Here is a 26,729-nt window from a genome sequence, read left to right as displayed (position 1 = left end):
CTCAGGTCTAGCCCTATCTTGGGGTGGGGGTGGGGTGGGACCATTGTGCCTGGAGCCTCCCAATCTCCTGAGTGCCCGCCCACCTCCAGGGGTAAGGGGTGTTGGGTAGGGTCTTGGGGGGCGGGGGGATAGGGGAGCTGCCTTCCCGGGCCCTCAGTGCCCCGGGGGCCAGGCAGCAAACTCCCTGAGCTGGGAGGACGGCTTCTGGCCAATCAGGACAGGTCTTTCAAAGAGCAGGAGGGGAGTGTGGCTTGTCCTGAGTCATCTCTGCAAGTGTTTGTCCGCGCTTTCTTTTTTTTTTTTGCGTTCTTGGAAACCGCTCTGGGTGCCAGTGTACCTCTGGATGGTGGGGGAAGGGAAGAGTTAAGGCAGAGCCCTCAAAGAAAGAGCAGCCCACTTTTGAAGTGACTTCACAGCTGCGGCTGGCGCCGGGGAGGTGCGCTGGGGAAGTCTGCTGGCGCCCGAGGTTCACCCAGGTGTTGCTCCGGCTCTGGCCCAGCACGTGGGCGCAGCGCGCTTCCCAGGCCGCCTGGGTGGGCACGTCTCCCCAGCCAGCTCAGCCTTCCAGCCCCCGGGATGTGCCCCCTCCACACCATGCTGGGATTGCTACTCCTGGGGGTGCTGGGAGCCTTCCCGCAGGTAAGAGGGCAGCAGGCCCCTGGGAGGCGCCCGTGGTCCAGAGCCCCCTCCTTGCTACTGCTGCCCTGCGCCCCTGGCAGTGTGGGGAGCGTGGGGGGACAGCGGAAGTCGGGGAGTCTCTGCACCTCGTTACCCCCCAGCTGGGGTGAGGGTGGGCACCGGTGACAAACAGGGGGAGAGGAACCTGCAAGGATTCACAGGTGGGAGGTTGGCTGACTGGCAGCTGCTGGGGGCCTCTCTTCCCCCGCCCTGGCAGAATGCCGCAATTATTCATTCAATCAGCAATAATTGAGCGACGGGGGGCTGCCTGCTGGAGGTAGGCTCCTCGCGGGTGGGGGTCCTGGGCAGCCCAGGTGGGGCCTCGGTGGCCAGAAGAGGTTGGTGCTGGGGCTCTCCTTGCTACCGGCCCCTGGTCCCTAAAACGGTTGGCGAGGGGAAGTTGAGTGTGGGTGAGACGAGGGAATGAGGGTGCTAGACGGGCCATATTCGTACTTTTGCCCTTACCCCTGTCTGACCAATACGTGGATCCCGGGCCCTGGAGCACGTGGTAGGTGGCCGCCCCTGGAAAATGGTCAGCGATGGGGCTGACGTCTGCTGGAGGAAAACCCCAGAACCGAATCTGGGGACTGCTCTGGGAAAACGGAGCCCTTCCCTGGTGGCCAGCACCGAGCTAGGCATGGGGTGGGAGCAGAGCTCGGGTTGACCGGTCAAGGTCTACTCTACCAAGGGCACTGAGCACAGGGTCTGAAGAGGAGAGAGGCCTGTGGCTGGCCGTAATTCCCTGGTGGAATACAGTAAGTGTCCGTGAGACACCTGCGGGGCACGGTATGAGCCAGCGCAAAAGGCGGGAACAACAGTGCTCTGTTGCGGGGAGGGCAGGTCCGTCCTCTTTAGTCCTACAACAAAGGGCGGCCCTATTGTGGAGGTCAGCCCTGTTCATCCCATCCGGGCAGGCACAAGGAGGGAAGGGGAATGGGCTCCAGGCAGGGGGAGGAAGAGTATAGGTGGAAAGGGGGGACAAGCACACTTCATAAACGTATGCCCATGTTTTATTAGTTGTAGAGAGGTAGGTAGGGTTTTCCATATATGATACAGAATGTGCGGTTCCTCATTTGGCTTCTACATCGGCAGCATGTCTTAGAAATACTGTCTCGGCGATCCCGTGTTTCTCTTTATTTCTCTTTCCCCCATGTTTATCTTGGAAAATGCTACATAGTATTCTACCAAATGGGGGTTCCATAGTTTTCTTTATTTAGGTCCCTGATGGGTGGGTGGTAAGTTTCCTACCACCGTTTTGTTTGTTTGTTTGTTTGGAATTGTAATGGACGTATCGCAGGGATGTCTTTGGAATGTGTAGGAATGTGTACACGTCTTTCCCCAGGGAAGAAGCTGAGGGGAGAAGGCAGAGGTTGCAGGACGAAAATGCACGCAGGTGATAAGATGCCACCAAATGGGCTTCCAGGGTGGCTGGACAATCCCCCTTCCTCCCCCGCCCCCCAAGCAGTGCCTGAGCCCAAGTGACTTCCCCACATCCTAACCGACTTTTGATCTTATCAGAGTTTTTATTTTTGTCAATGTGACCGGTGAAAAGGGCCATATCCTTGTTGTCTTAATTTGCATCTCTCATGGGCTCAGGCTGGGGCATTTCGAGGCAGGAATCGGGCTGCCTGTGGGGGATGGGGACTGCCTGCCGGGTCTCGCCGTCCTCCGACTCCCCCAAGGCTTCTTCCGCCTCTGGGATTCCAGCGAAGTTTTGGGAATTTGTCATAAGAGGAAACAAAAAATTCCAGGTCAAGGGTTGAATTTTAAATTCTTTTTTCTCACCGTCTGCTTGGAGACTCCATCATTTTGTGGTGGACGCCTGACACCAGAATGACTCCCTGTTGTGTGTCACCTTGTGTGTCACCAAATCAGAGAGATTTGGCCTCTGATGCCTCGCGCTACATTCTCCCCAAGAGTGGTTTTGGTGAAGGGACTTGGGGTCACTCTGATGGGAATCCTCAGAATTCTTTGCCCTCATGCTTCCCGCTCGCCTCCTTCTTTCTCATCCGGTCACCTTGGGGTCGGTGGGTGGGTAGTGGCAGGGGAGGGAGGCCCAGGGTCATTCTGTGACCTCTGCAGACTTCAAATTCCTGTCATCCTCTCCCAGGGCTAAAGCTACCACAAAGCTCCCTCCGGCACCCATGCCCTCCTGTCCCAGCTCCCTTTCCCTCAGGCCAGATGTAGGCTCTGAGGCTCCCGCTGGGCTTGGTTCTGCTGAACGAGGCTTTCCTGGGGTGACTCATAAGCTCTATATGTCTCTCTTCCCTCAGGGCTTTCCAGAGCTGGGCTAGTGACCCCACAGAGCTGAGTGCTAAGAGTGGGTTTTAGGCACCAGCAGGAAGGCACCTCCTTGTCAGCTTGTCTGGGAAAGGGGACTTTTCCAGCCGCTCCGGGGCTGTGCCGACGCAGGATTTCACCCTATGCACCAGGCAGAAGGGACCCAGAGCGGAGTGACCCATGTGACGCGGGGGAGGAGGTGTGGGCTGGTCTCACTCAGGGCCTCCCCTTCCTCAGAGAGTGGCCTGGGCAGCCAGGAGCTCACAGTGGGGTTTGAGTGGGGTTGGGGGGGACATTAGTCAGCTTGAGATCAGTCAATGCTGGAAGAAGGGCAGCATTTACTGTAAGTTTCTGACTCTGCTCCCACTCATCTCTGACCTAGACTTGTTTCTTGAGTTGATTGTGATTCATTCTTCAGCTCAAATGCACCTTCCTCCAGGCCTCTTTTGCCTCCGGAACATCATCGGAAGGAAAACAGGGCTGAGGGAGATCTGGGTCTGGGTCGCCCTGGAAACTGGGGGTTCATTGGCCCAGACGGTTGGTTTAGCCCAGGCTGGGCTGGGGTGGTGGCCTCATCAGGCTCATGCGCTGACCCTGGGGAGGCCCGTCTGGGGTCACAGCCGCCATTTTCTAGACAAGGAGGCAGAGAACGGTCTTGCGCATTGTGCCAGGATGGGTCAGGGGCTGAGCGGGACCAGAGCTACAGACCTCAGGGACAGAATGTCAAAAAAGGCAGCTCAGCAAGACGAGTTCTCCAGCTTCTCTCTCCTGCCACCTCCCCAGGGGCTGTTGGGGTGGAGGGAAGGAGGCCTCATTCCAAAACCTTGGCTGTCTAGGGTTGAAAATCACTGGCATTCTCATTGGCCTCCCCGGTGGGGAGGGACCTTTTCTATGCGGCCCAATTCAATTACTCACTGACTTCTTGGATCTTCAGTGATATTCCTCCAAGTTCCCATTCATTCATAAAATCATAAAGGAGCAGCTTCTCTGGGCCTGGCACGTGCTGGAGTGTTGTAGAAAGGTAAGTCATTATTAAGCTCCTCTTGAATGCTAGGTACTGTGGGTGCAGGATGAAGGTGAACTGGTCCTTGCTCCCAAGGGTGTGGGTAGAGGGACCCAGAGGAGAGAGACTAGCGCTTGTGGGGAGATCTGCCCCCACCAGTGGGAGCCCACAAAGGGCCCATGCTCACCTCCACCTGCGCTGGAGGGAGACAGCTTTTGACACGGGGCTGGGGGATGGGGAGAGAAGGGGGCCAATGTCCTCGCCAATGGCCCGGTGGAACAGCATGTCGGCGAGGGGGTGTGGGCATGGGCTCTTGAAGCTCCCTCGTTGGCTTTCATGCAAGGGCTCTGGGCTTCCAGGAGCTGCCCGCCAGATACGGTTCCTGCACTGAGACAGGCTGAGTTCTCTCTGTCCACACAGTCTCGTGGTGGAATGGGGGGGGGGGGCCTGCATACCGGGTCCCTGGCTCCCCTCCCTGTGCAGGCTGGGATGACAGAGGTGGTCCCAGAAACAAGCCGGCCCTTCTAACAGGTGAGCTGACACGGGGACGAATCCAAGACACCTCCAAGACACCTCCAAGAACGGACAAAAGCTAAAGTACCCGGGCAGGGGTGGGGGAGGGGCTCCCTATCCTTTAAAGCCATTCAGTTTTCCGTGGCAGCCGCCATGTCCCTCAGTGGCTGCTGCTGCTGGATCTGCTAGCCCGGGGGCTGGTGGATTTTTCTCCCATCCGAGGTCTCACGGAGTGTGAGGCCTGAGTCTTTGCTGCCGCCCCAGAACTTTCAGGAGGACCGTTATCTGAATGGCTGGCTCAGGCAGCTGGGCCGGGGGTTCTCTCGGGCAGGAGGGGCATTGGTGAGAAGTGAGGAGCTAGCAGTCACAGAATTTGGACTCAAGGCCAGACCTTGATAATGTTGACTGACTTGCCTCCATGCCGTCCATCCCCTCTCGTCTCCGTTGCTCTATAATCTTCAGTGGCTCCCCATTGCCAAAGGTAACATTTCCCAAAGTTACTTCCAGGGAACAGGCGTTCCATGAGGAAAGGGTTCCGTGACCACCTGAGACCACCAACAATTTGTCTCTCGGGCCCCCAGCTTTTCTTTGGCGAATCGGAGAGTGAGCAAGCACAGTAAAGGCCTAGATTTAAAATGTTAACCTCCCAGATGGAATCCAGGGGTTGGTGGGTTGGTCGTATTTCATTTGTTGGGTTTTTTGGCTTGTCACCCGAGGACGGTGGGTGGAACCGGCGTCTGGTGGCACGCCGTGTGGGAAATAACGAGTACGTGCCGCCCGTCTGGCCCCGAGTCCTGGGCCTCTTCTCCTTTTGCTCCCACGGTCTCACCCTGTAAACCACTGATTTCCTATACTGCTCTGTTTTTCCCTCTTCAGACCTTTTTCTCTGTGGGGGCCTTCCACCAGGGAAGCTCTCCCCTTCCTTCCCTCCTGCCAAGATCTTACTTTCCTTCGAGAAAAAGTGGAAGTGCCCCTCCTCTGAGAAGGTGTCGTGAATCCCCCACGCTCGTTCCTGTTCTCTCCCTGTTGCGTGAGGCTCGCGGCATTTTGCTTGGCGTCGGCGATCCCTGTGTTTGTCTCATCGTGTCTCCGAGGTTCTCCTTCAGTCCTTTGTTCTGCAGGTTGGTGCGTAGTGTCTCCAGCGGGCCTGTCGCGGGAGCTGCGTGCGTGAGCTGGGACCGTCCGGCACTGGCTTTCCTGAGGCCCCCAGTGCCGGGCCCAGCTCCCAGTTCCACCGCAGGCCTTTAGGGAATGCTCAGTGGAAGGAGACGTGGCTTTATTCTTGGCCTTCTGGATTGGGGCCCTGGCTGAGTTCCCTCCCAGGCCATCATTACCACCCATTCAGCGGCTTGGAACAACACAGAGGATTATCTTTCTGATCTGGGGTTCCTAAATCCAAAATGGCATTGGGCTGGACTGGAGGTGTGGGCCGGCCTGCAAATCTCTGGAGACTCGAGGGGGGAGATGCATTGCCTTGCCCTCCCAGCTGCTGGGGGCACGGCATCCTGAGGCTCAGGCTCCTTCCTCCATCTTCACGCCGGCTGCATACCCCTCTCTGAACCTGTTGTCCCCAGCTTTCCCTGATTGGACTCACCTGCCCTTTCAAGGACGCTTCTGACGGCCCTGGGCTCACTTGCATAATCTAGGATCATCTCCCCATTTCAAGGTCACTCGTTAGCAACCTCAGTTCCCCTCTGCCACAGAAAGAGATATCATCATCGGTTCTGGGGTTTCGGATGGGGACATCTTCGGAGGGGTGCTCCTCCGCCCACCACAGACGCTTTCTCGTCTTCTTCCATCCCGCAGGGGAGAGTTGCGGGGACGATGGCCACTGTTCTGGTGAGCGCCAGCTCAGAGAAGGTCTCAGCTCTTCCTCGCATTCTGCCAGCAAGTGCCAGCGAGTGTTTCTGGGTCGATTGTCTTTGGGTTTATCTCCAGACACAGGCCCGGCTGCATGGAGCCATTTGCACACCCCCCTGCAGCCCCCTGGAAGCCAGGGGTGGGAACTGGGGGGGAGCTCCCCCAGTCTCCTGCTCTTGGGCGTGAGATCAAGGAGGGATGCGGCTGGTGGGCAGAGAGCAGGGGTGGACTGTGTGCCCGCGGGTGTGTTTAAGGTTAGGGAGGAGCACGACTTCAATTTTAGGTGGTCTCTTGGCCCGGAGCTCTAGTACTGTACAGGACATGGCTGTAGTCAGCAGAATACCGGTCCCTTAAAACATCCATGTCCTAAGCCCTGGAATCTGTGAGTATGTCCCCTTACCTGGCAAAGGGGACTTCGTGCCTGTGGTTAAGGGTATAGACCGTGAGAGGGGGAGATCAGCGTGGATTATACAGGGGGTCCACTGTCCTCGCAAAAATCCTTCAAAGCAGAATCTTTCCTGGCTGTGTCAGGGAGAGATGATATGGAAGGAGAGGGAGATGTGTCAGAAGGATCTGCCCCACCAGCATGGCCTTTGCAGAAGGAGGAGGGGGGCGGTATGCCAAGCAATGCCATCCGGGGAACATAGCAGTTTCCAGAAGAAGGGACTTCGCTGACGGGCCGCATAGCGGTGGGACCTCGGTTTTCATGGCAAGGAAATGGATTCTCCCCCCCACAGCCTCTGGCAAGGATGCCGCCTACCCACACCTTGATTTTGGCCAGCTGACACTTGACCTGGACTTGGGGGTGGGGTGAAAAGGGAGGGGTCTCTGAGGGAGTGGCACGAAAGACCAGTTGGAGGGGGTGCTGGACAAGGAGAATGGGTGGTCAGGCAGGACCGTGTGCAAGGATGCTGGAGGGAGGAAGGGAGGATAGGGGTAGAAGTGGGGATGGGAAGAAGGTGGGAGAGGGTGCTGGAGGATGAATAGGCCAGCTGGGTCTCGTGGGCCGCTGCCCGCACAGTGGACTTTATTCATAGTTTCACTGGAACCCTTCAGCAGGGTGGAGGGAGGAGACCAGGCCTGTGTCTGAGAAGCTCCGTCTGGCATCTGCGCTGTGAGTGGAGCACAGGGCCCGGGGTTGATGGGAGGAGGGCCTTGGATGGCTCCCGGCAAGTGCATGCTGGGGGGTGGTGAGGAAGCACTGGTGAACTGGAGGGTAGCACTGGGGGTTAAGCAGGCAGGACTAGTGACACAGAACGTGGTGGATCAGAGCCCGCACAAGACGGGTCGGTCCAGATCCCGGCGCTAATACTGTCCAGGCAAGTTTCTTAACCTTCCTGTGCCTTGGTTTCCCCACCTGCAAAATGGGGCAGATGTAAAATGGTCTAGAGTGGGACCTGAGATTTTGCATATTTAGCTGTTCCTAGCCCAGGCATCTCACCTTGAATGACAGAGGCAGGGATTCCCTGGGCTAGGGGTGGGATGCTTCTCCCAGCTCTGCCTGCCTCTGGTCCCTTTGTGCATTTTGCATTTGATCTGACTCCCCCAGCCTCCAGCCCCCCACCTCTAGCCTCTTGGTTCCTGCAGGTGTAGCCAAAACCAGGTGGGGCTTTTGGGAAGTGAAATTTACCAGGTTTTGTAGGGAAAACCAAACCAGCCTGAAAATAGGCAGGTTTAGAAATGGAAAGGTTTCAGGCCACTCTCTTTTATCTTGATGCCACCAAGGTCAGGCCCCAGTCCTCTGGTTGCACAGCTCATTACTCTGTGGACACCTCGCTCTGCCTCAAGCCTGCTGGGGAACCCCACCCAAAAGCCCCCCTTGCAGTCCCTGGGCTTCCCCCTCCCACTCTCTCCTTTCTGATGTCCCTTCTCTTCCAGGCCAAGGCCAGTTCCCCAGGGGTAGCAGGAACTGATGGGCCATCCAGGGTCTGGACCGGTGGTCAGGGGAGATTGACGGCGCCTCAGTGTCCGGGGGGTCAGCCTTCATGGGGCTGCCCTAGTGCTGAAGGGGAAGGGCCTGTGTGAATGGGCAGTGGTGCAGGGCAACCTGGGGGCCAACGGGGAGATTGCAGAGGAATAGGCAAGAGCAGGGCCAGAGGTGAGGCTCTGGGGCGTGGGACTGGGCCAGCTTCTGGGCATCACAGCGCTGCGTAGGTGAAGCTTAGGACCCCAGATGCCACCTCTCTCTAGTTTATGGGAAGGTGGGGTTGTCTCCCCTACAGGAGCAGCAGCTCCTAGAGAGTATTCGGGGAGCAGGTCAGCTCTCTGAAGGGCAGTAGGGGCTCAACGCCCCCGTGGAGTGGTCAGGGTGGCCAGGAGTCCCCTGACCCCAACTCAGATCCTGCCTGACACCTGCTTGCCACCAGGTGCTATGTTGGGCAGGTCCTTCTCCGCTCCGAGATCAGTTTCTGGGGTAGTAAGTAGGGTCTCTCAGGACTGTTGGGTTCAACAACTGTTGTTGTGACTTCTACAGCACGTGTGCACTGCACTGGCCCCATTTTCTGGGCGCCTGTAAAACCATGCATGACGTCATAGGCAAAAAAATTCCCCACTGTCTGCGGGAGAAGGCCAGCCACACTGGTCTGAGGGCATCTGCGGTGGATGCTGGGGGATGGCGCTGAGTTGTGCCTCCACCTGGACTCAGCCTCTGTCCCTCTTCCCCCACAAGCCCCACATGAGAACGAAGCCCCCACTCTCCTTCCGGGGCATCCAGGCTGAGGGACCAGCGCCCCTGGGGACCGCGAGAAGACAGCGCCCCCTGGTGGCAGCCTTGGATTGACACGGTTTATTGTGAAAATTGTTGCCATCTCTTTGAGCACCTGTTACTGGCAGGTGTGGTTTTGTACAATTGCTTTATCTTTCTCTCTCCTTTCATGTAGACATAAAGAACACAGAATCAAATATAAAGTCCATATTCAAATGTCACCATCTATGTCAACGTTCTCTTTTATAGCCCCACTCAGATTCAGAATCCATTCCAGACATCACATTCAGCCACACTGTCTCATTAGTCTCCCTATTCTGGAACATTCCATAGCTCTTCTTTCTCTTTGACACGAAGAGTCCAGGCCAGTTGTTTTGTAGAAAGCCCCTTAGTTTGGGTTTATTTGCTGTGTCCTCAGGATTTGATTCAGATTATGGACTTCTGGTAGAAAGACCACAGATGTGATACCGTGTCCTTCTCAGCACAATAGACTGTTTTTACTTTAGATGGGCAGCCTGTGGCCCAGAGAGGGGGAGAGAACTGGGGACACAGTGAAGCATAAATATCCTCTCGGCACTTAGTTGCTGTGTGACCTCGGGTTGGTGACTGAGCCTCTCTGAGCTGCACTTTCTTCATCTGTTATCATGGGGGGAGGGGTGATCTGGCCCCAGAGGGCTGACAGTGCCATAAAGGAGGAGATGTGGAACTGGGGTGGGGGGCATAACAGGCAATACCATGGATTCCCTATTCTTTTCTGTACCTTCCACCGTCCCCCACTGACTCAGGATGTGGTGGCAGGAAGTGAAGTGTAAGAATTCAGGCTCCTGTCAGCTGCACCCCTCCCCCCGCCCCAGACCCTGGAGAGAGAGCAGGGCCTGGACCTACAGCCTCCTCAGAGTCCATAATTATCAATGAGATGAGTGGGCAGCCAGAAGGGGAAAACCCAGGCCAGTGACCCAGAATTTCCCCACACTCAGCAGGCCAGAACGTTGGCACCCCCACCCAGCTCCACCTGTAGGCATCCAAGCTCACTTGGTTAAATGTTGGGGGTCAGGCAGGTCTCTGTCCCTAGCGAGGCTCCCAGAAGCTCCCCAGTTTACAGGAGAAGAAGGAGATCCTGCTGGAGGGAGGGGACTGGGTGTGGGTGGGTAAAGAGAGTGTCCTCAAGTTGTGGCCTCCAGTCCTGGGGCTCTGGATCAAGTGAGAAAGGAGGTACGCAAGTGCCACGGGACTGGTGGGGCACAAATGTCAGGTTACGTTGATTTCCCATTTATATGGTAACATTTCAGATGCGCAAAAAGAAAAAAAAAACGGATAATGTAATCAAGACTCTACACATCCATCTTCCAGCCACACTGGCCTTCTCCTGCTCTCTGACATGATGGAAATACTCATTCATTAGTGTTCACTGTTCCCTTGGCTGGAGAGAAGAGTAGAGAAGCCCCTCAGACCAGCCAGGCATCTCCCCTATGGGGGGAGGGTTAGGAGATGGCTTCTGTTTTCTCCCCAAACCAAGAAAGCCCATTCATCTCATCCATCCTACAAGTGGCCACCTGGGCTCTGCCAGGCACCGCCTGCCCGGAAGGCTGCTGATACAGAGGGGGGACATAGCTCCCTCCTTCCCTCTCACCTCTCCCTCTCGTCTCCCTTCCTGGAGCCTAGAAACCTGCTTTATGTCCCTCTTTCTTTTTCTTTCTTTCTTTCTTTCTTTCTTTCTTTCTTTCTTTCTTTCTTTCTTTCTATTTTATTTATTTGAGAGGGAGAGAGAGAGAGCATGAGCAGGGGGAAGTGGTAGAGGTAGAGGGGCTCCCTGCTGAGCCAGGAGCCCTATGCAGGACTTGATCTCAGCACCCTGGGATCATGACCTGAGCTGAAGGCAGACGCTTAACTGACTGAGCCACCCAGGTACCCCGGGATCCCCTTTCATTCCACCAGAAGGACAAAGTTCCTCCCCCAGGATGTCAGCAGAGATTTTCTTCTCTTAAGCTCCCTCTGACAAAGGGACTTAACTTTTAAAGAGCCCTGGAAGCCTATGCGGGAACTTGTTAAAATGTGTATTCCTGAAAAAAGTGAGTGTTGACCCCCACTTTACACCATGCGCCAAAATGAAACCTGACAAGGAAGGTTAAGGGATATCATTGAGCAGGTAATGTGGGAGAGCATCTGAATGACATTGGGCTTGCAAGTATTTTTTTTATAAAGGACATTGACTATGAAAGAAAAGATGAATAAGTTGTCCCTCATTAAAACTAAGAACTTCCGGGGCACCTGGGTGGCTCAGCGGGTTGGAGCCTCTGCCTTCAGCTCAGGTCATGATCCCAGGGTCCTGGGATCGAGCCCCACATCGGGCTCTCTGCTCCTCGGGGAGCCTGCTTCCTCCTCTCTCTCTGCCTGCCTCTCTGACTACTTGTGATTCTGTCTGTCTAATAAATAAATAAAATCTTAAAAAAAAAAAAAAAAAAACTAAGAACTTCCGTTCATCAAAAGGCTCCCTGGGTGCCTGGGTGGCTCAGTTCATTAAGCATCTGCCTTCCACTCAGGTCATAATCCCAGGGTCCCTGGATGAGTCCCATATTGGGCTCCATGCTCAGTGGGGTGTCTGCTTCTCCTTCTCCTTCTGCCCCTCTCCCTTCTCTTTCTCTCTCTCACTTGCTCTCTCTTAAATAAGTAATCTTAAAAAATAAACTAATTTAAAAAAGTCTCCCTTAAGAGTGGCGCCTGGGGTGGCTCAGTCAGTTGAGCATCTGACTCTTGGTTTCATCTGAGGTCATGATCTCAGGGTCTTAGGATCAAGCCCTACATCAGGCTCCATGCTCTGTGTGGAGTCTGCTTGGGATTTTCTCCTTTTTCCTCTCCCTCTACCCCTCCCTGGACTGACATGCTCTTTCTCTCTCTCTTTCTGAAACAAAATAATTAAAATCTCAAAAAAGGGGAAGATCCCTTAAGAAAGTGAAAAGGCAAGCCACAGAAGGGGAGAAGATATTTACCATTCATTTATTTGCCAAAAGGTTTATATCCAGAATATATTAAGAGTTCTCACACAACAGTAAGAAAAGTCAGACAATCCAATTAAAAAAAAAAATAAGAAGACCTGAATGAGTATCTTATAAAAGACAATATCCAGAAGGCTAACAAACATGTGAAAAGATACCCAACATCAGTTAGGCCCCTGAGAAATGCAACATAAAGGATACAATGTAAGGCCATTGCACACTCAGCACCATGGCTAAAATTTTTAAAACTGACTCTACCAAATGTTGACAAGGATGGGGAACGATCGGAACACTTACACACTGCAGTGAAGAGTCAGTTTAGAAAACGATGGGGATTCTATCAAAGCTGAGCATACCACACTTTATGACCAAGCAATTCCCGTCCCCACCCCCGGGGTGGAGTCCAGTAGAAGTGTGTACATTTGTGCACCAAAATATATGTATAGGGCTGTTCCTAGTGGCATTATTCATAATGATCAGGAGTGGAAACAACACTAAGGTCCATCAAGAGTAGACTAGATAAATCAATTGTGCCTATTCATTCGCGGGACGCAGCACTACGCAGCAATGAACTTGAACGAACGACTGCCATTTGCAGCAAAGCGGGTGATTCTCACAATGTAATGTTGAGTTAAAGAAGCCAATTGCAAGAGAACAGAGATCATTCTACCGACTTGAAACTCAAAAGCTGAATAAGACCAGTCTATGGTGAAGAAGTTGGGTTAGCGGGTGCCTTTTGCATGTAGTTCATGGAAAAGGGCACGAGGGAGGGTGCCAGGTGCCAGCAATGTCCTGGTTCTTGATCTGGGTGCCAGCTGTGAGACATGGTCACACTGGAAAAATTCAGTGGGTATGTCCCTGAGATGTGTGCACTTTCCTGTAGAGCATGTTAGACCACAACAAACAGATTTGCTATATTGCTGGGTCCATGCCAGAGGCCAGGTAGGAGGCAACTGAATTAACTAATCCAGGGGAGAGAGGATGGGGACTGGGACCAGGTGGAGGAGGTTGGGGCAGGGAGAACATTGGTCCAAAGAGGCCAAGAGAGTTTGCTGATGGGTTGGATGTGAGCATGAGAGGAGAGGGCAGAGCCCAGGTTTTGGGCTGAGTTCTGGAAGGCTAGAGTTGCCATCACACTCCCCCCTCCCAAGGGAGCGGGTCGGAGGCAGGTGTGAGATCAGGTGTTCCTGTCCTGATTCTCTTCTAAAACTTGAGGCTCTGTCTCAGGCCCGGTGCTGACAGTGAGTGGAGACCCGGCCTCCTGGGATCCGAAGGGCAGGAGGGATGTGTGTCTGGGACCAGCCTGGTCTCACCAATGTATCCCATCCTCAGGATGGAGTTCGGAGGAACGCCTGCAAGGAAGGCCCCAACCACTCCTACGACCAGACTACTGGGAGGTGCTGTTACCGCTGCCCCGAGGGTGAGTGGGGGTGCTGGGGAGGGGCCGGGGGGGGGATTTTTGTCCTCAAGGTATAAAACTCCGGGGTGATTGGTGAATGGGCAAGATGAAAGCCCAAGTTGTCATCGTCACGTTGGGTCTAGATTTCTGAAGCTTTTGCTCTTTTGCCTGACCCCTTATGAACCCTTACCATATGCACGCCGGTCTGAGAGCCTCAGAAGCATTGCAGGAGCTCCTCAGTATCCTTTATTAATCCCATTTTGTAGCTGAGGCTGTCGAGGGTGGTGTAAACTTAGGTAGCTGGCCCAAGGTCACAGAGCTGGGAAATGGGGGAGCTGGCGGGGGGGAGGTGTGGAACCCAGGGTTCTGTGACCCTGGAACCTGGGCTCTCGACACTCCCAGACTGTCCCTCATTTCTGAGTTTGGAAGCCCTTTGCGGTCCTCATCTTTTCCAGCCTGGAATGTGCATTTATCTCTGGGCCAGCGGAACCCTAAATCTCTCTGGAACCAGGCTCCCTGCTTGCGCCCATTCCTGGGAGGCTTACCCCGCACCAGCACCATGACTGGCTCTGAGTAGATTATCAGCTTGCCCACGCTCACCGGGCTGGGGCAGCTCTGGCCCGAAGAGGCGAGCGGCCAGAACGGGGTGGTGAGCCAGTGTCATCCTTGTGGTTGTTACCAAAATTCCCAAGGCACTTCCAGTGGCCTTGGCTGGGTGGGACACAAGCTAGAGCTGAACTATGGTCTCCGATCTCGGGTGCAGACTTGAGTGGGAAAGATGCTAATTCTGGCTGTGGAGGGCGTGAGGACTGCCTCGTGCTTGGAGGACAGGAGGCCACTGGAAGTAGGGGGTGACTTTCGGGATAGGTAGGAGCTCACCTACCCATCCTCTCAGCCTGCCAGCTTTGCTGTCTGGAGGGTGGCTCCCGGCCATGGTGCACAAAATCATCCAGGGCAAGTGGCCCGAGCCGGGCGGGAACCCCAGTCTGTCCCTAGACCTACAGCCTTTCTGCTCCACCCACCGCAAGGGTGGACCGAGCCCAAGCTCAGCACCCCCCGCCCCGCAAGGACCCAGAACAACATTTTGGAAAAGAATTGGATATTTTCTATTTCCAAAAATATTTCAAAGTTGTCATGGTAGGGAAAAGAGTAGAACTTTATTGGATTTTCTCACCTTTATTTTATGGGTTAGTGTGGGTTTTGAGGTACATATGAGGTGGGGGCCTGTGTTTCCCTTAGTGCCTGGGACTCCTGTGCCTGACTGGCCAGCCCCCCACCAACTCCCCATAAGCCTGCCCATCCCCCGCCTAACCCTTCACCCACTCTCTTACCTGCCCACCCCTCCCCCGTCCTATGTCCTTCACCCCCTCCCCATTCCTTCTGCCACCCGTCCCCTACTCATGCCCCCATCTAGCTCAGGCTGCTCTTGCTGCCATAACAAAACACCACGGATGGGGAGTGGGGGTGGGGTGTGGGGGTGGGGCACGTTCACAATGGACATTTGTTTCCAGACCATTCTGGAAGCCAGAGAGTCCAAGATCAAGTTTCCAGCAGGGCTTCTGGTGTAAAGTCTCCTCTTCTTGGCTTGCAGACAGCTCCCCTGTCACGGCTGAAGGAGAGAGAGGAGTGGGGAGGAAAGAGAGAGAGAAAGCAAGAAAGGAGATACATTTTCCTTTTTCTCTTGTAAGGACCACCAATCCTGTCGGATCAGAGCTCCACTCTCACGACCGCATTTGTCCTTAATTACCTCCTGAAGACCCTGTCTCCAAATAAAGTCACACTGGGGGGTAGGGCTTCAGCATGTGGATTGGAGGGGGGCACAGTTGGGCCACAGCACCATCCCCCTCCCATGCGGCGCCATCCACCCACCCACTCCTCCCGTCCCACTTCCGTGTGCTCTTCTGCCCATCCATCCAACAACCGTTTATTGCTTCAACTAATCATGAGGTCACTTGTCACCTTTTCCACCCTTTTCCCCTTGGCCTTTCTTCTGTGCTTTCAAGTCTCTAGGCCTTTGACATGCCTGTCTGCCCTGGGATGCCCTCTCCCACCGCCGCCACCTCCTGCAGTCCCGGTACTGCCTCCTCCAGGAAGCCTTCCCTCACCAGCCCAGTGCTGTGTGGCGGGGGGCACGCTGCTTCTCCCCAGGACAACAGCAGTCAGGACAACCGCAGCGCAGGGCTCTGTGACTTTCCACGGGACCCATAATTCCAGCTGCAGGAAGAAAGACACTTTCTTCGCACTCCCTCCAGCTTCCTTCACCCCTGCCTGGCGCAGTCCCCACAGGGTGTAGTGGGCAGAGACAGAGTGACATCTGCGTCCCCAGTGCCCTTCACTTCAATGCTGTGACTTGGGAAGAGAGGGCTGCCGTCCCCCCACGTTCTCTCTCTGTGGCCCCGTGACCGGGGGCGGCTGAGCGCCTCTTGCTGGTGTGGTGGGCGGGGCATTTTGCTGGAGTTTTATTGACCTGGTGCTTCCGGCAAGCAAGAGGAAAAGAGAAAAACCCACGAAAACCCCTTCCTCGGTCTCTGGGGGAAATTTCTGACATTTTGCCTGCCCTGTGCAATCAGGCTCAGCTGAGCTGTGTGGCAGTGTTGGCTGGAGGTGGGTTGCTGGAGGAAGGAAACTGGGAGACCTTTGAGACTGAGAAGTTTTGATGTCAATGAGTCTCTCCTCTCACCCAGCCTCTGATGCCCTTTGTAGCATCCTTGACAGCTGCTCCCCAGTCCTCTGCTTACACACCCTCAGTGACGGGGAGCTCACTCACTGTTTCATAATAAGGACAACAATTATTGCCGATGGAACATGCTTTGTGCTGGCCACAATGCCAGCCCTTCACCTGCATTAGCTTACTGAATCCTGAAAGGAAACTCAGAGAGGAAACTTGGACTTGGTTCAGATTTTCCCATGGTCATATGCTAGTAAGTAGCCTGCGGGGGCCTTACTGGAGCCCCTACTGGCTATCTCAGAAAGTTTGAGTGTGGCTAACTCAGAAACCTGAGCTCTTTCCCCTTAGCTGGTGCTGACCCCCAAGACAGAGCATGTCAGCAAGGAGCCCCTGTGGGGGCTACAAACCCCCTCCTATTCTGCCCCTTCCTTCCTGGATCACCTTCTCCTTAGTGCCCAGAGTGGGAGGAGGGGATCCTGCAGATGTGTGAAGCCTGCCTCTTGTGGGCGTGGGGGGACATCGTGAAGCCAGGTCCCATGTTATACAGAGAGCATGGCTTGCTTGGGGCTGTGTGAGTGTACCCCATCATGTCCCAGGAGCAGAGGGGATTCTCCAAGGGCTGTGAGCAGGAAGGAGGAGGAGGAAGCCTCCTTGGCCTTCCGGCCCTTGGTCAAGCTTGGAAGGCCCAACAGTTCCCTTCCCAGTCTGTTCTCCCTCGTTCACCAAGAGGGACACATGACCAACATCTTCCAGTTCCAATTCCAAAGCCCAAGAAGAAAGCATCCAATGGTACAGATGTCCACCTCTGCTCTGGTTCCCCCTGGCCCTGGGCCACTGCTTGAGGGAGAGGACAATTCTCCAAGAAGGGCAGCCTGTGGGCTAGGAAGCCCTTCCAAAATGTGTCTATTGCCCCAGGCTGTTAGAATTTGGGGTGGTGCTGCTTGCAGCCATTGGAACACACTCCCAGGGCACGTGACCTGACTGAGGGGTCTTCCTTGAGGAAAAGGAGTCCTGGGAATGAGCAGGGGTTGGCTGGGCCAAGGTGGGGAGGGGGCGTGCTCAGGGCAGAGGCACAGAATACACAAAGGCCTCGAGGGGAGCAGGATGGACCGCTGGAGAATTGGGAGGGTTCCATTTGGCAGAAGGCGGAGCCCAGGGTATGTAGGGGGAGTGGAGGAGGGGCTGGCGGCCAGACCAAGTGCAGAGCAGTTCTCAGTGTGAGAGTTTCTTTGGCCAAAGCAGCTGGGGGCCTGGTTGCCTGATGCTGTGCCAGAGGTGAGAGGGGGTGTGGGAATGTTAGCACAAACTTTGAGAACATCTGGAGTCAGCAAAGCACCCTGAGATGGAGGGGGAGTGGCTGGAGACAGATCACGACAGAGGGACCCATTCTAGCACAGCCTCTGCAGGCCCTGAGCCTTTCTCCGCCATTTTTGTTTCTGATTTTGAAAGTGATTCAGTGCAGAAAATCTGTGTGGAAAATGGGCTAGAAGGAAATAGAAATGAACCAGGGCTCATAATTCTTTGGCTCCGTCTGCTCCAGCCCCCATGGACTTTCTGTTCTTGGCATGTCCTGTTCTGTGCCCAGGGCCTTTGCACAGTTGGTTCCTTCTGCCTGGAGCGATCTTCCCACACCCTCTGTGCAGCTGCCTCTTTCGGTCCTCGGGGACTCAGGAAGGCCTCCCTGATCCCTCTCTCTGGAGCTCTCCTGCCTCTTCCTCTGCCTTCTCTTCTGGTTCCTGCTTTATTTTCTTCCAAGTTTGTTCACACACTGGAAACTGACTTGCCAATTTCTTTCTGTACTTGCTTGCCTCTCCTCCTCTAGGCTCGAGGATAAGCTCTATGGGAGTAGGGATCTCACCTTCTCCACTTAAGTTCAGTGGCTGGCACAGAGGTGATGGTCAATAAATGTTGAGTTGAGTGAAACTAGAATCCCACCAGGAAGTGAGTCACTTGAATCCTTGAATACATTTTCTGGAGCAGGGGGCATTTCTAGAGTTCGTCCCAAACAACCTCTGGCGCTGAGAGGTGATTTTAAAGGGATCTAGAGAAGGGTACTGGATGGGGTCAGAAGATAAGGAAAATTCCACCAGGGGATGGTGTTTCAGCCTGAGCTGGTTGGCTTCAGAGGGATCCCCAGTGGGTAGAAATGGAGATGGATAGATTCGTCAGCCTGGGCGAAGAACATTTGTATTCATTCCCTAGGGCTGCCATCAACAAAGTACCATGAACTGATAGATGGACACAACAGAAATGGGTTATCTCATGGTTCCAGAGGCTAGAAGTCCAAGATCAATGTGCTGGCCCGGCCGTGCTCCCTCTGAAGCCTCTGGGGAAGGTTCTTGCCTGTCTCCCAGCGTCTGGTAGTTCCTTGGCTGGTGGCAGCATGAGTCCAGCCTTCATCTGGCTGTGTTCCCAAGTGCACATGTGTCTTGTATCCAGATTTCCCCCCTTTTTATCATCTTGGATTAGGGCCCACCCCAATGACTGCATTTTAATTTAATTACATCTGTACGGATCCTGTCTTCAAATAAGATCACATTCTGAGATACCAGGAGTTAGGGTTTCAGCGTGTCTCTTTCAGGGGACATAATTCAACCCATTACAACATTCTAGGACATAGGAGAGGTGCCAGAGAAAAGACCAAGGTACCTAGTGGTGGCTGCAGCTTAGAGCCCATGAAAGGAGCCATATACAGTAATGCCAAAGCAGGAATCAGAGCCAGAGGGAGGCCTGAGAATGAGATGCTGGGTCCATATTGATTAGGTGGTCAGAGCACGTATCGATCAGATCTATGCATCAGGCCCTGTGAGAGGGGAATTACTGGGGGGCAGAAAGGCAAAGATTCAACCTTGAGGAGCTCACAGTCATGGGAGGAATTCAGATACTAAGACAATGTATCCCACAAATAAGTGTGATTACACATCTAGATTAGATTACAGCAGACTTAGGCATAGGAGGGCAAGTACGTGGATCTCTGACAGTTTATAACAGGGGTCTTGACCAAGTTGCTGACAGAGTGACACCCTGACAATGATGTGAAGGCTGAGCAAGGGTTTACCAGGGGAAAGGGGAGAGGCACATTTGTGGCAAAGGGCCAGCTTGTGCAAAGGCCCTGGGGGCAGAAGGGAGCATGACCCCTTTGGGGGACATGAGATTCCAGTGTGGCTTGAGATTAGACAGTAAGGGAGTTGTAGGTGGGCAGAACCTCCTTAACCACGGTAAGGACCTAGGGCTCTCTCCGGTGAGCCATGAGATGGCTTTGAAAGTTTTAGGCAAGAGGTGATGGGGTCACATTTACCTCTCTGAAAGACCACTGGGGAGCTACAGAAATTTTCTGAGCTAGAGGATGCCAGCCATCAAGCTTGTATTTCTGAGAGGTTCTCACATATTTTTCTAAGCAGGGGCTTACCTTGAGGTCCAGGGACTCCCAAGTTGTCCATGGGTAGATTTCAGGGGGTCCTAGACCTGAATGAGTTCACTCCTTTTCTTCAGCCTCTGACGCTTCCTTCCCTTGTGGATTAAGACAACAAAGCACAGTTACGTTCTTGTAGTGTCTGTAGCTTTCCCCGCAGTATAAGTCAGATATTCTCCTGATACCTTGCAGTGATACCACAGTTGCCACGGATATCACGGAACATTATTCATGCTCATCAGTTATGTTGAAACAATGATATTCATTAGATTTTTATGTAATGAGTTTATAAAGAATCACAGATATCACCATCACTTAAATTATTATTTTAAGATTTTATCTATTTGACACAGAGAGAGAGATCACAAGCAGGCTGAGAGGCAGGCTCCCTGCTGAGCAGGGAGCCTGATGCGGGGCTCGATCCCAGGACCCTGAGATCATGACCTGAGCTGAAGGCAGAGGCTCACCCCCCTGAGTCACCCAAGTGCCCATCACTTAAATAATTTAATGCTTTGTTAATGGTGCTCTCACACAGCTAGATTTCTGGGTCATCCCATGTACTGTACTTTATGCACTTTAGAAACACGATTCCCAGCGGGGTCCTCCGCTTCCCCAGAATGACTAGGCGGCACAAGGAAAGTTGAGGACCTATGGTTCAGCCTATCTTAATTTCGTCCGAACAGAGTGAGGGTAGAGAAAGATCTGGCTTGAACACAGAGAAGACGGTGACGCCATCAGTCCAGGTTGGAGGCTCTTAGGGGTCCATTTCTCTCCGTCCTGGACTCTGCTTGCGTCTAAATCACCTCCTTCTCAGGCAGGCTGTAGCCACGCTGCGCCTGCCACGACCCGGCAGCTGGGGACTTCAACTGCCCTTTGCCCCAGGAATCCAACCATAAAGAGAAGCGGTCTTCACTGGCAGCTTTTGTGAAACTCTCAGAGTTGAGGCTCTTTGGCGGACATGGCTCACGTGTCTCTGAAGCAGAGTGGTGAGGAAGATGTACTCTGATTGGCTTGTCTGGGTCATGTGCCCACCCTGAAGGACGAGGTATTCTGATTGGCCTATTTGGGTCATGTGCCCACCCTTGAAGGATGAGGTATTCTGATTGGCTTATCTGGCTCACGTGCCCATACGGGCTCAAGCTGTGGGTGGTAGGCATCGCGGCTAGGACTATCACTGGACCCAGAGCTGGGTGGGTAGGCCAAGGCGCTCTGGCGTTTTGCCGCATGGAGTCGGTGTCCACGCCGGGCGCCTCCCGTCCGTGTGTAATGGGACTCGGGGGCTGCTGGCTGATCTGCGCGCATCTCAGTCAGGCTGGCTGAGGCTCTGCAGGGTCTAGGGACTCCGGGCTCCCCAGTTCCTGCAGGGAAGCAGGGCTCCTGCCCGAATGACCGCCGCCGGTGCCCTCTGGAGCTTGCTGTGCGCCAAGCACACCTGCTTATCTTCACCATCCCTTTACCCCGTTCAACAGCCCGAACGGGGGATCCTGCTAATCTCATGGTGCCCATGAGTCACTGGAACTGGCCCAAGCCACGCAGTGGGAACCCCCGGGCCCAGCTCTTCCACCCAAGCCGGGCTGCTTCGCCCGCCTGCTCGCTGAGCTTACGCGAGGTCTGCCCTCTCCCCCGCAATGCGTCCACGTAGAACCCGAGAGCTGGACGACCATGTTTGGTGGGTTGAAGGGTGGAGCTGGGAAGGGCTTCAGGGACGAGAGGTAAAGTCTGGGGAGGTGAGGTCTTCGCCAAGGCTGCTCGCCCTGGAGCTTCTCTGCTTCCTCACCCAGGGCACACCTCGCAGCAGCCGTGCGCACAGGGGTCATCCGACTGCAGGAAGCAGTGTGCTCCCGACTACTACCTGGACAGGGACGGCCGCTGCAAGGCCTGCGTGACCTGTTCTGGAGGTAAGGGCCCTGTTCTCCCCCGCAGGGGCAGCTTCCGGGGAGAGGGAGCCCTCTGGGTTGTAGGCAGAGAAGGTGGGGAGCAACCACATTTGGTGCCTGGCTGGACTCTGAGTTGGCCCCCTGGTGCCTCAGTTTACCCCTCTGTATTTGTGAATTGATATCAGCCATGATGTTTTGCATCCGTTTTTGTTTTTTGTTTTTTTAAGATTTTATTTATTTATTTGAGAAAGAGAGAGACAGAGTGAGAGAGCATGAGAGGGGAGGACAGAGGGAGAAGCAGACTCCCCATGGAGCTGGGAGTGGGATGTGGGACTGGTTCCCAGGATTCCAAGATCATGACCTGAGCTGAAGGCAGTCGCTTTACCAACTGAGCCACCCAGGCACCCTTGCATCTGTTTTTAGACGGACTACGACCTCTAGGAGATTCCCCCCGCTACTTTTTTAATGTAATCTCTATGCATAGGTTGGGGCTCCAACCTATGACCCTGAGATGAAGAGTCTCATGTTCTACAGACTGAGCCAGCCAGGCCCCTGGGGGAAATTCTTTTCTTATCTCTGCTTTACAGTGAAGAAACCCAGGTTTAGGGAGGTTAAGGGCCTTTCCAAAGTTAGAAAAGTCTGGTAAGGGGCAGATCAGGAGTTTGAGCTGTCTGACACCCAGAACTGTTATTCACCTAAGACCACAAGTGCTTCCAGGAGAAAGCTTCCCATAGCACTTTCATTGTTAATTTATTATGGTTGTGGTTTATGTGCTCTCTGGTGTTTTGTTTTGTGTGGGTTTTTTGTGATGTGGGGTTGGGAAATTTGTGGAGATTTCTTGTACCCTAATAAATGTTCACATTTTATTTTACCTTATTTTATTTTTTTAAAGATTCTATTTATTTATTTGACAGATCACAAGTAGGCAGCGAGGCAGGCAGAGAGAGGGGGGAGGAAGCAGACTCGCCGCTGAGCAGAGAGCCCTATGTGGGGCTCGATCCCAGGACCCGCAAAATCAGGACCTGAGCCGAAGGCAAAGGCTTAACCCACTGAGCCACCCAGGCACCCCAAATGTACATATTTTAAAAGTATGTTTAGTGTGTTTGGGAAAAAAAATGGATGTTCTGTTGGTTAGGTACAAAATTCTCTATATACCTATTAGATCAGGCTTGTTAATTGTGTTGTTTAAATAAGATGTGTTCTTTTTTTTTTTTTAAATATGTGTTCTTTTAAAATAATTTTTAAGTTTATTCAAGGTGGGGCACCTGGCTGGCTCAGTCAGTTAAGCAGCTGCCTTCGGCTCAGGTCATGATCCCAGGGTTCTGGGATCGAGCCCCACATCAGGTTCTCTGCTCAGCAGGGAGTCTGCTTCTCCCTCTTCCTCTGCCTGCCACTCTGCCTGCTTGTGCGCTCTCTCTGTCAAATAAATAATTAAAATCTTTAAAAAAATAGTTTATTCAAGGAGTCTCCACACTCAGTGTGGGGCTTTAACTCATGACATTGAGATCAAGAGTCACATGCTCTATTGACTGAGCCAGGTAGGTCCCCTGAAATAATATGCATTCTTTTTTTTTTTTTTCATTCTTATCTATTTTTGTCACCTTCCAAATGGTTGATGTCTGAGTTAAATGTATAAAATCCATCTCCCTTATGCTTCTTTTTTACCAGATTTTCATTGTGTTCTATTTATTTTTGCTCTCTATATATCAAAGCTATGTTATTAGGTACAATGTTCATGAATACTGTGCTTTCTTGGTGGGTTGGACCTTTCATCAGCATGAAATATACCTCTTTGGTCCTTACCATGTATTTTCCTTAATTCCATTTTTGTTTGATATCAATATTGCCATTCTTTTTTGTCTACGCTAGTATTTCTCTGGCATATCTTTACGTTTAAAATTAATGACTGCATTGTATTAAATGAAAGTTATAGGCATTCATTATAAAACTTTCAAGCAATACAGAAGTGTGAGGAAGAAAGCCAGCTCTGCTCCTTCTCCTTCCCCTTCCTTGGGTGTCTGACTGACACTTCTGTGTATCTCTATATAGAGGGAAGAAGAATGGGAAGGTTTGCAGCCAGACAGCCTATACATACATAGAGAAAAGGGATTTTTAAAAAAAGATCTTATTTATTTATTTGCGAGAGCGAGAGAGAGCACACACATACAACATACATACATACACACATGAGAGGTAGGGATGGGCAGAGGGGAGGGAGTAGCAGACTCCCCACTGAGCAGGGAGCTCAAGATGGGTCTCCATCCCAGGACCCAAGATCATGACCTGTACTGAAGGCAGCCACTCAACCGACTGAGCCACCCAGGCACCCCGAGAAAAGGGATTATATTTGATTTTATTCAAATGTATCAGAGGAGGAAGAGACGAAAGTGAAAATATAACAATCACAAGAGAACAGTTTCTAAAAATAAACCCCTCTAAAATGAAGAAGAGATTATGAAAATCAAGAAGCAGTTGGAAATCATTAAAGGAGGGCTTGTCTCTTGTGGTAAAATCAGGTTCTGCTTGTTTTTGGATGGGATAGAGCAGGTCGGCTTCCTGTAATGAAAAATGAAGTAATTAGCTTACTGCTTCCGTGACCTCTTCCTGACCTTTATTACTGACTTACGTTTTTTTTTTCCTTTTTACTTTGTTATTGCCTATGGTGTTTATATTCTTTAAAATAAGACTCAGTCCCCTGGCCTGTTAGCGTTACTTTGCTATTTAAGGTTATTCGTTGTGCACTAGGAGTACATTGACGACAACTTCTCTGTTTCTGAATTTTTCATTTTGATTTATTGCTTGGTTGGTTGGATTTCACTGACCTGTGGATTTTTGACGAAAGACTCATCTTTGTGCATCCTTCAGGGGATTCTTTCATATTTGAGAATGTTTCTTGCCTTTATGCCTGGATGACAACTTTGTATATGATTATTCCTGGAAGTTTTCTTTAGGACTTTGTAGGCATTGGTGCGTTGTCTTCTTTGCTGAATATTGCTGTGGAGTGGTCTGCTATCTGTCTTCGTTTTTCCCCTTTGTAGGAGACTGCAAGCATAACACTATCCTTATCCTTAGGGCTCAAAAATTTACAAGAATATGCCTTGATATTAATTGTTTGGAAAGAATTCTTCCTAGTACCTGGAAGGCCTTCTCTCTGTCTCTCCCTTTTCAAGTTTTTAGTTATTTAAGTAATCTCTGTACCCAACATGGAGCTTGAACCCACGACCCCAAGACCAAGAGTCTCATGTTCCACTGACTGAGGCAGCCAGGTGTCCCTGGAATGTCTTTTTTATCTGCAGATTTAGTTCTTCTTCATTTCTGGGAAATTGGCTTGGATTTCTGTTTCTGTTAAATTTATATCTCAGTATCAGTTTTATGGTTGCCTCTTATCCTTAAGTTTGATTGTGTTTTCCTTTCTTCCCTGCCGTCATCGTCGTCATCTTCTTCTTCTTTTATGATTTTACTTATTTATTAGAAAGAGAGAGACAGAGAAAGTGAGCATGAGCAGGGGAGAAGGGCAGAGGGAGAGGGGTAGAGGGAGAAGTAGAAACAGGTTCTCCTCTGATCAGGGAGCCCAAGGATGCTGGTGATGATGATGATGATGATGATGATGATGATGATGATGATGATGTGGGACTCTATCCCAGGACCTCAAGGTCATGACCTGAGCTGAAGGCAGACATTTAACTGCCTGAGCCACTCAGGCGCCCCTCTCCCTGTGTTCTTTCACCTTTTTATCTTGCATTCACTGGTATTTTCTCACTGCTTTTTCCATGCCACGAACTCCATCTTCTTTCTGATCTCTTCCGCTGCTTGCCTCCCAGGTGTCACCAGGACTCCCAGGGCATTTGTAATGTATTCATTGAATTTATTGGTGATGCTCTGCATCTCAGTTTGCTTACTTTAGCTCTCTAGTCTAACTTCTCATCTCATGATTTTTTTTTAAAGATTTTATTTATTTATTTGAGATCACAAGTGGGCAGAGAGGGAGGCAGAGAGAGAGAGGGAAGCAGGCTCCCCCCTGAGCAGAGAGCCCGATTCGGGGCTTGATCCCAGGATCCTGAGATCATGATTTGAGCAGAAGGCAGAGGCTTAACCCACTGAGCCACCCAGGCGCCCCTCATCTCATGCTTTTTAAAAGATCCTCTTTTCTTTGAGCTTTTCCTTTGCTGAATTTATATTCTTTTTTTTAAAAAAGATTTTATTTATTTATTTGTCTGAGAGAGAGAGAGCACAAGCAAGGGGAGTGGCAGACAGAGAGGGAAGCAGGCTCCCTGTTGAGCAAGGAGCCCGATGTGGGACTCAGTCCCAGGACCCTGGGATCATGACCTGAGCCGAAGGCAGATGCTTGACTGAGTGAACCACCCAGGCTGAATTTATATTCTTATTAACTTCTTTTTTTTTTTTTTTTTAAATGAAGGTTGAGGTAGGTGTTTTTGGTTTTTTTTTTAAAGATTTTATTTATTTATTTGACACTCAGAGATCACAAGTAGGCAGAGAGGCAGGCAGAGAGAGAGGAGGAAGCAGGCTCCCCGCCAAGCAGAGAACGTGATGCGGGGCTCGATCCCAGGACCCTGGGATCATGACCTGAGCTGAAGGTAGAGGCTTTAACCCACTGAGCCACTCAGGCGCCCCCTTATTAACTTCTTTTACAGTGTGAAGCACTCTTGGGATTGCTTCTGTTTTAGTCTGGGTTCTTGTAATGTATTTCTATCTCTTTTAGATCTTTCTCTTTCTTTTCTGGTCTTCCCTTCTCTCTCCCTTCCTTCTTTACTGCTGCAGTGTGTTTGCAGTGTTCTCTTCTCTTTTTTTTTGCTTCAGCTTAGCAGGGGCAGCAGCTCATTGTGGTGTAACTTCTTTACACCTGCCCTACCTCCCTGGGCTCTGGTTTGTCTTTTCAGCTTAGACCTTCAGCTGGGGGCTGAGTGTTACTTTTCAAAAACACTATAGTAAAATGTACATAACAGAAAATTGATCATTGTAACCATTTTTTAAAAAAAGATTTTATTTATTCATGAGAGACAGAGAAGGAGAAGCGGGCTTCCCATGGAGCAGGGAGTCCAACATGGGACTCAATCCCAGGACCCCGGGATCATGACTTAACCAAATCATGACCCGAGCGGAAGCCAAGTCGGATGCTTAACCAACTGAGTCACCTAAGCGTCCGATCATTGTAACCATTTTAAGTGTACTGTGGGGCGGGGGGCATCAAGTGCATTCACATTTTTGGGGGCAACACTCTCACCATTTCCCAGCTCCAGCTCCTGTTCATTTGCCCCAACTGTAACTCTGTCCCCACTGAACACTAGCTCCCTAGCATGGTACCCCCAGTCTTTGGCAGTTAC

At 52.2% G+C, this 26,729-nt stretch overlaps 1 protein-coding gene across 4 annotated transcripts in view; it reads left to right on the top strand.

The window, feature by feature from the left end:
• The first annotated feature begins 294 nt into the window (after positions 1 to 294).
• Positions 295 to 26,729, top strand: part of TNFRSF8 (TNF receptor superfamily member 8) — a 63,623-nt gene continuing 37,188 nt past the window's right edge. For 2 of the 4 annotated variants that reach the window (XM_047728216.1, XM_047728214.1), the window contains exons 1-3: positions 295 to 639; positions 13,364 to 13,451; positions 21,292 to 21,408. In XM_047728216.1, coding sequence (XP_047584172.1) covers positions 577 to 639; positions 13,364 to 13,451; positions 21,292 to 21,408 — 268 coding nt within the window. In that variant the 5' untranslated portion in view covers positions 295 to 576. The remainder of the gene's footprint in view (positions 640 to 13,363; positions 13,452 to 21,291; positions 21,409 to 26,729) is intronic. The other 2 variants (XM_047728217.1, XM_047728215.1) reach the window with 2 other exon arrangements.

This window comes from Lutra lutra, chromosome 4, assembly GCF_902655055.1.
Source record: "Lutra lutra chromosome 4, mLutLut1.2, whole genome shotgun sequence".
In the NCBI taxonomy this organism is placed as follows: Eukaryota; Metazoa; Chordata; class Mammalia; order Carnivora; family Mustelidae; genus Lutra; species Lutra lutra.
Note: the sequence above shows the minus strand (reverse complement) of the source record. Positions and strands in the feature narration are given on the sequence as shown.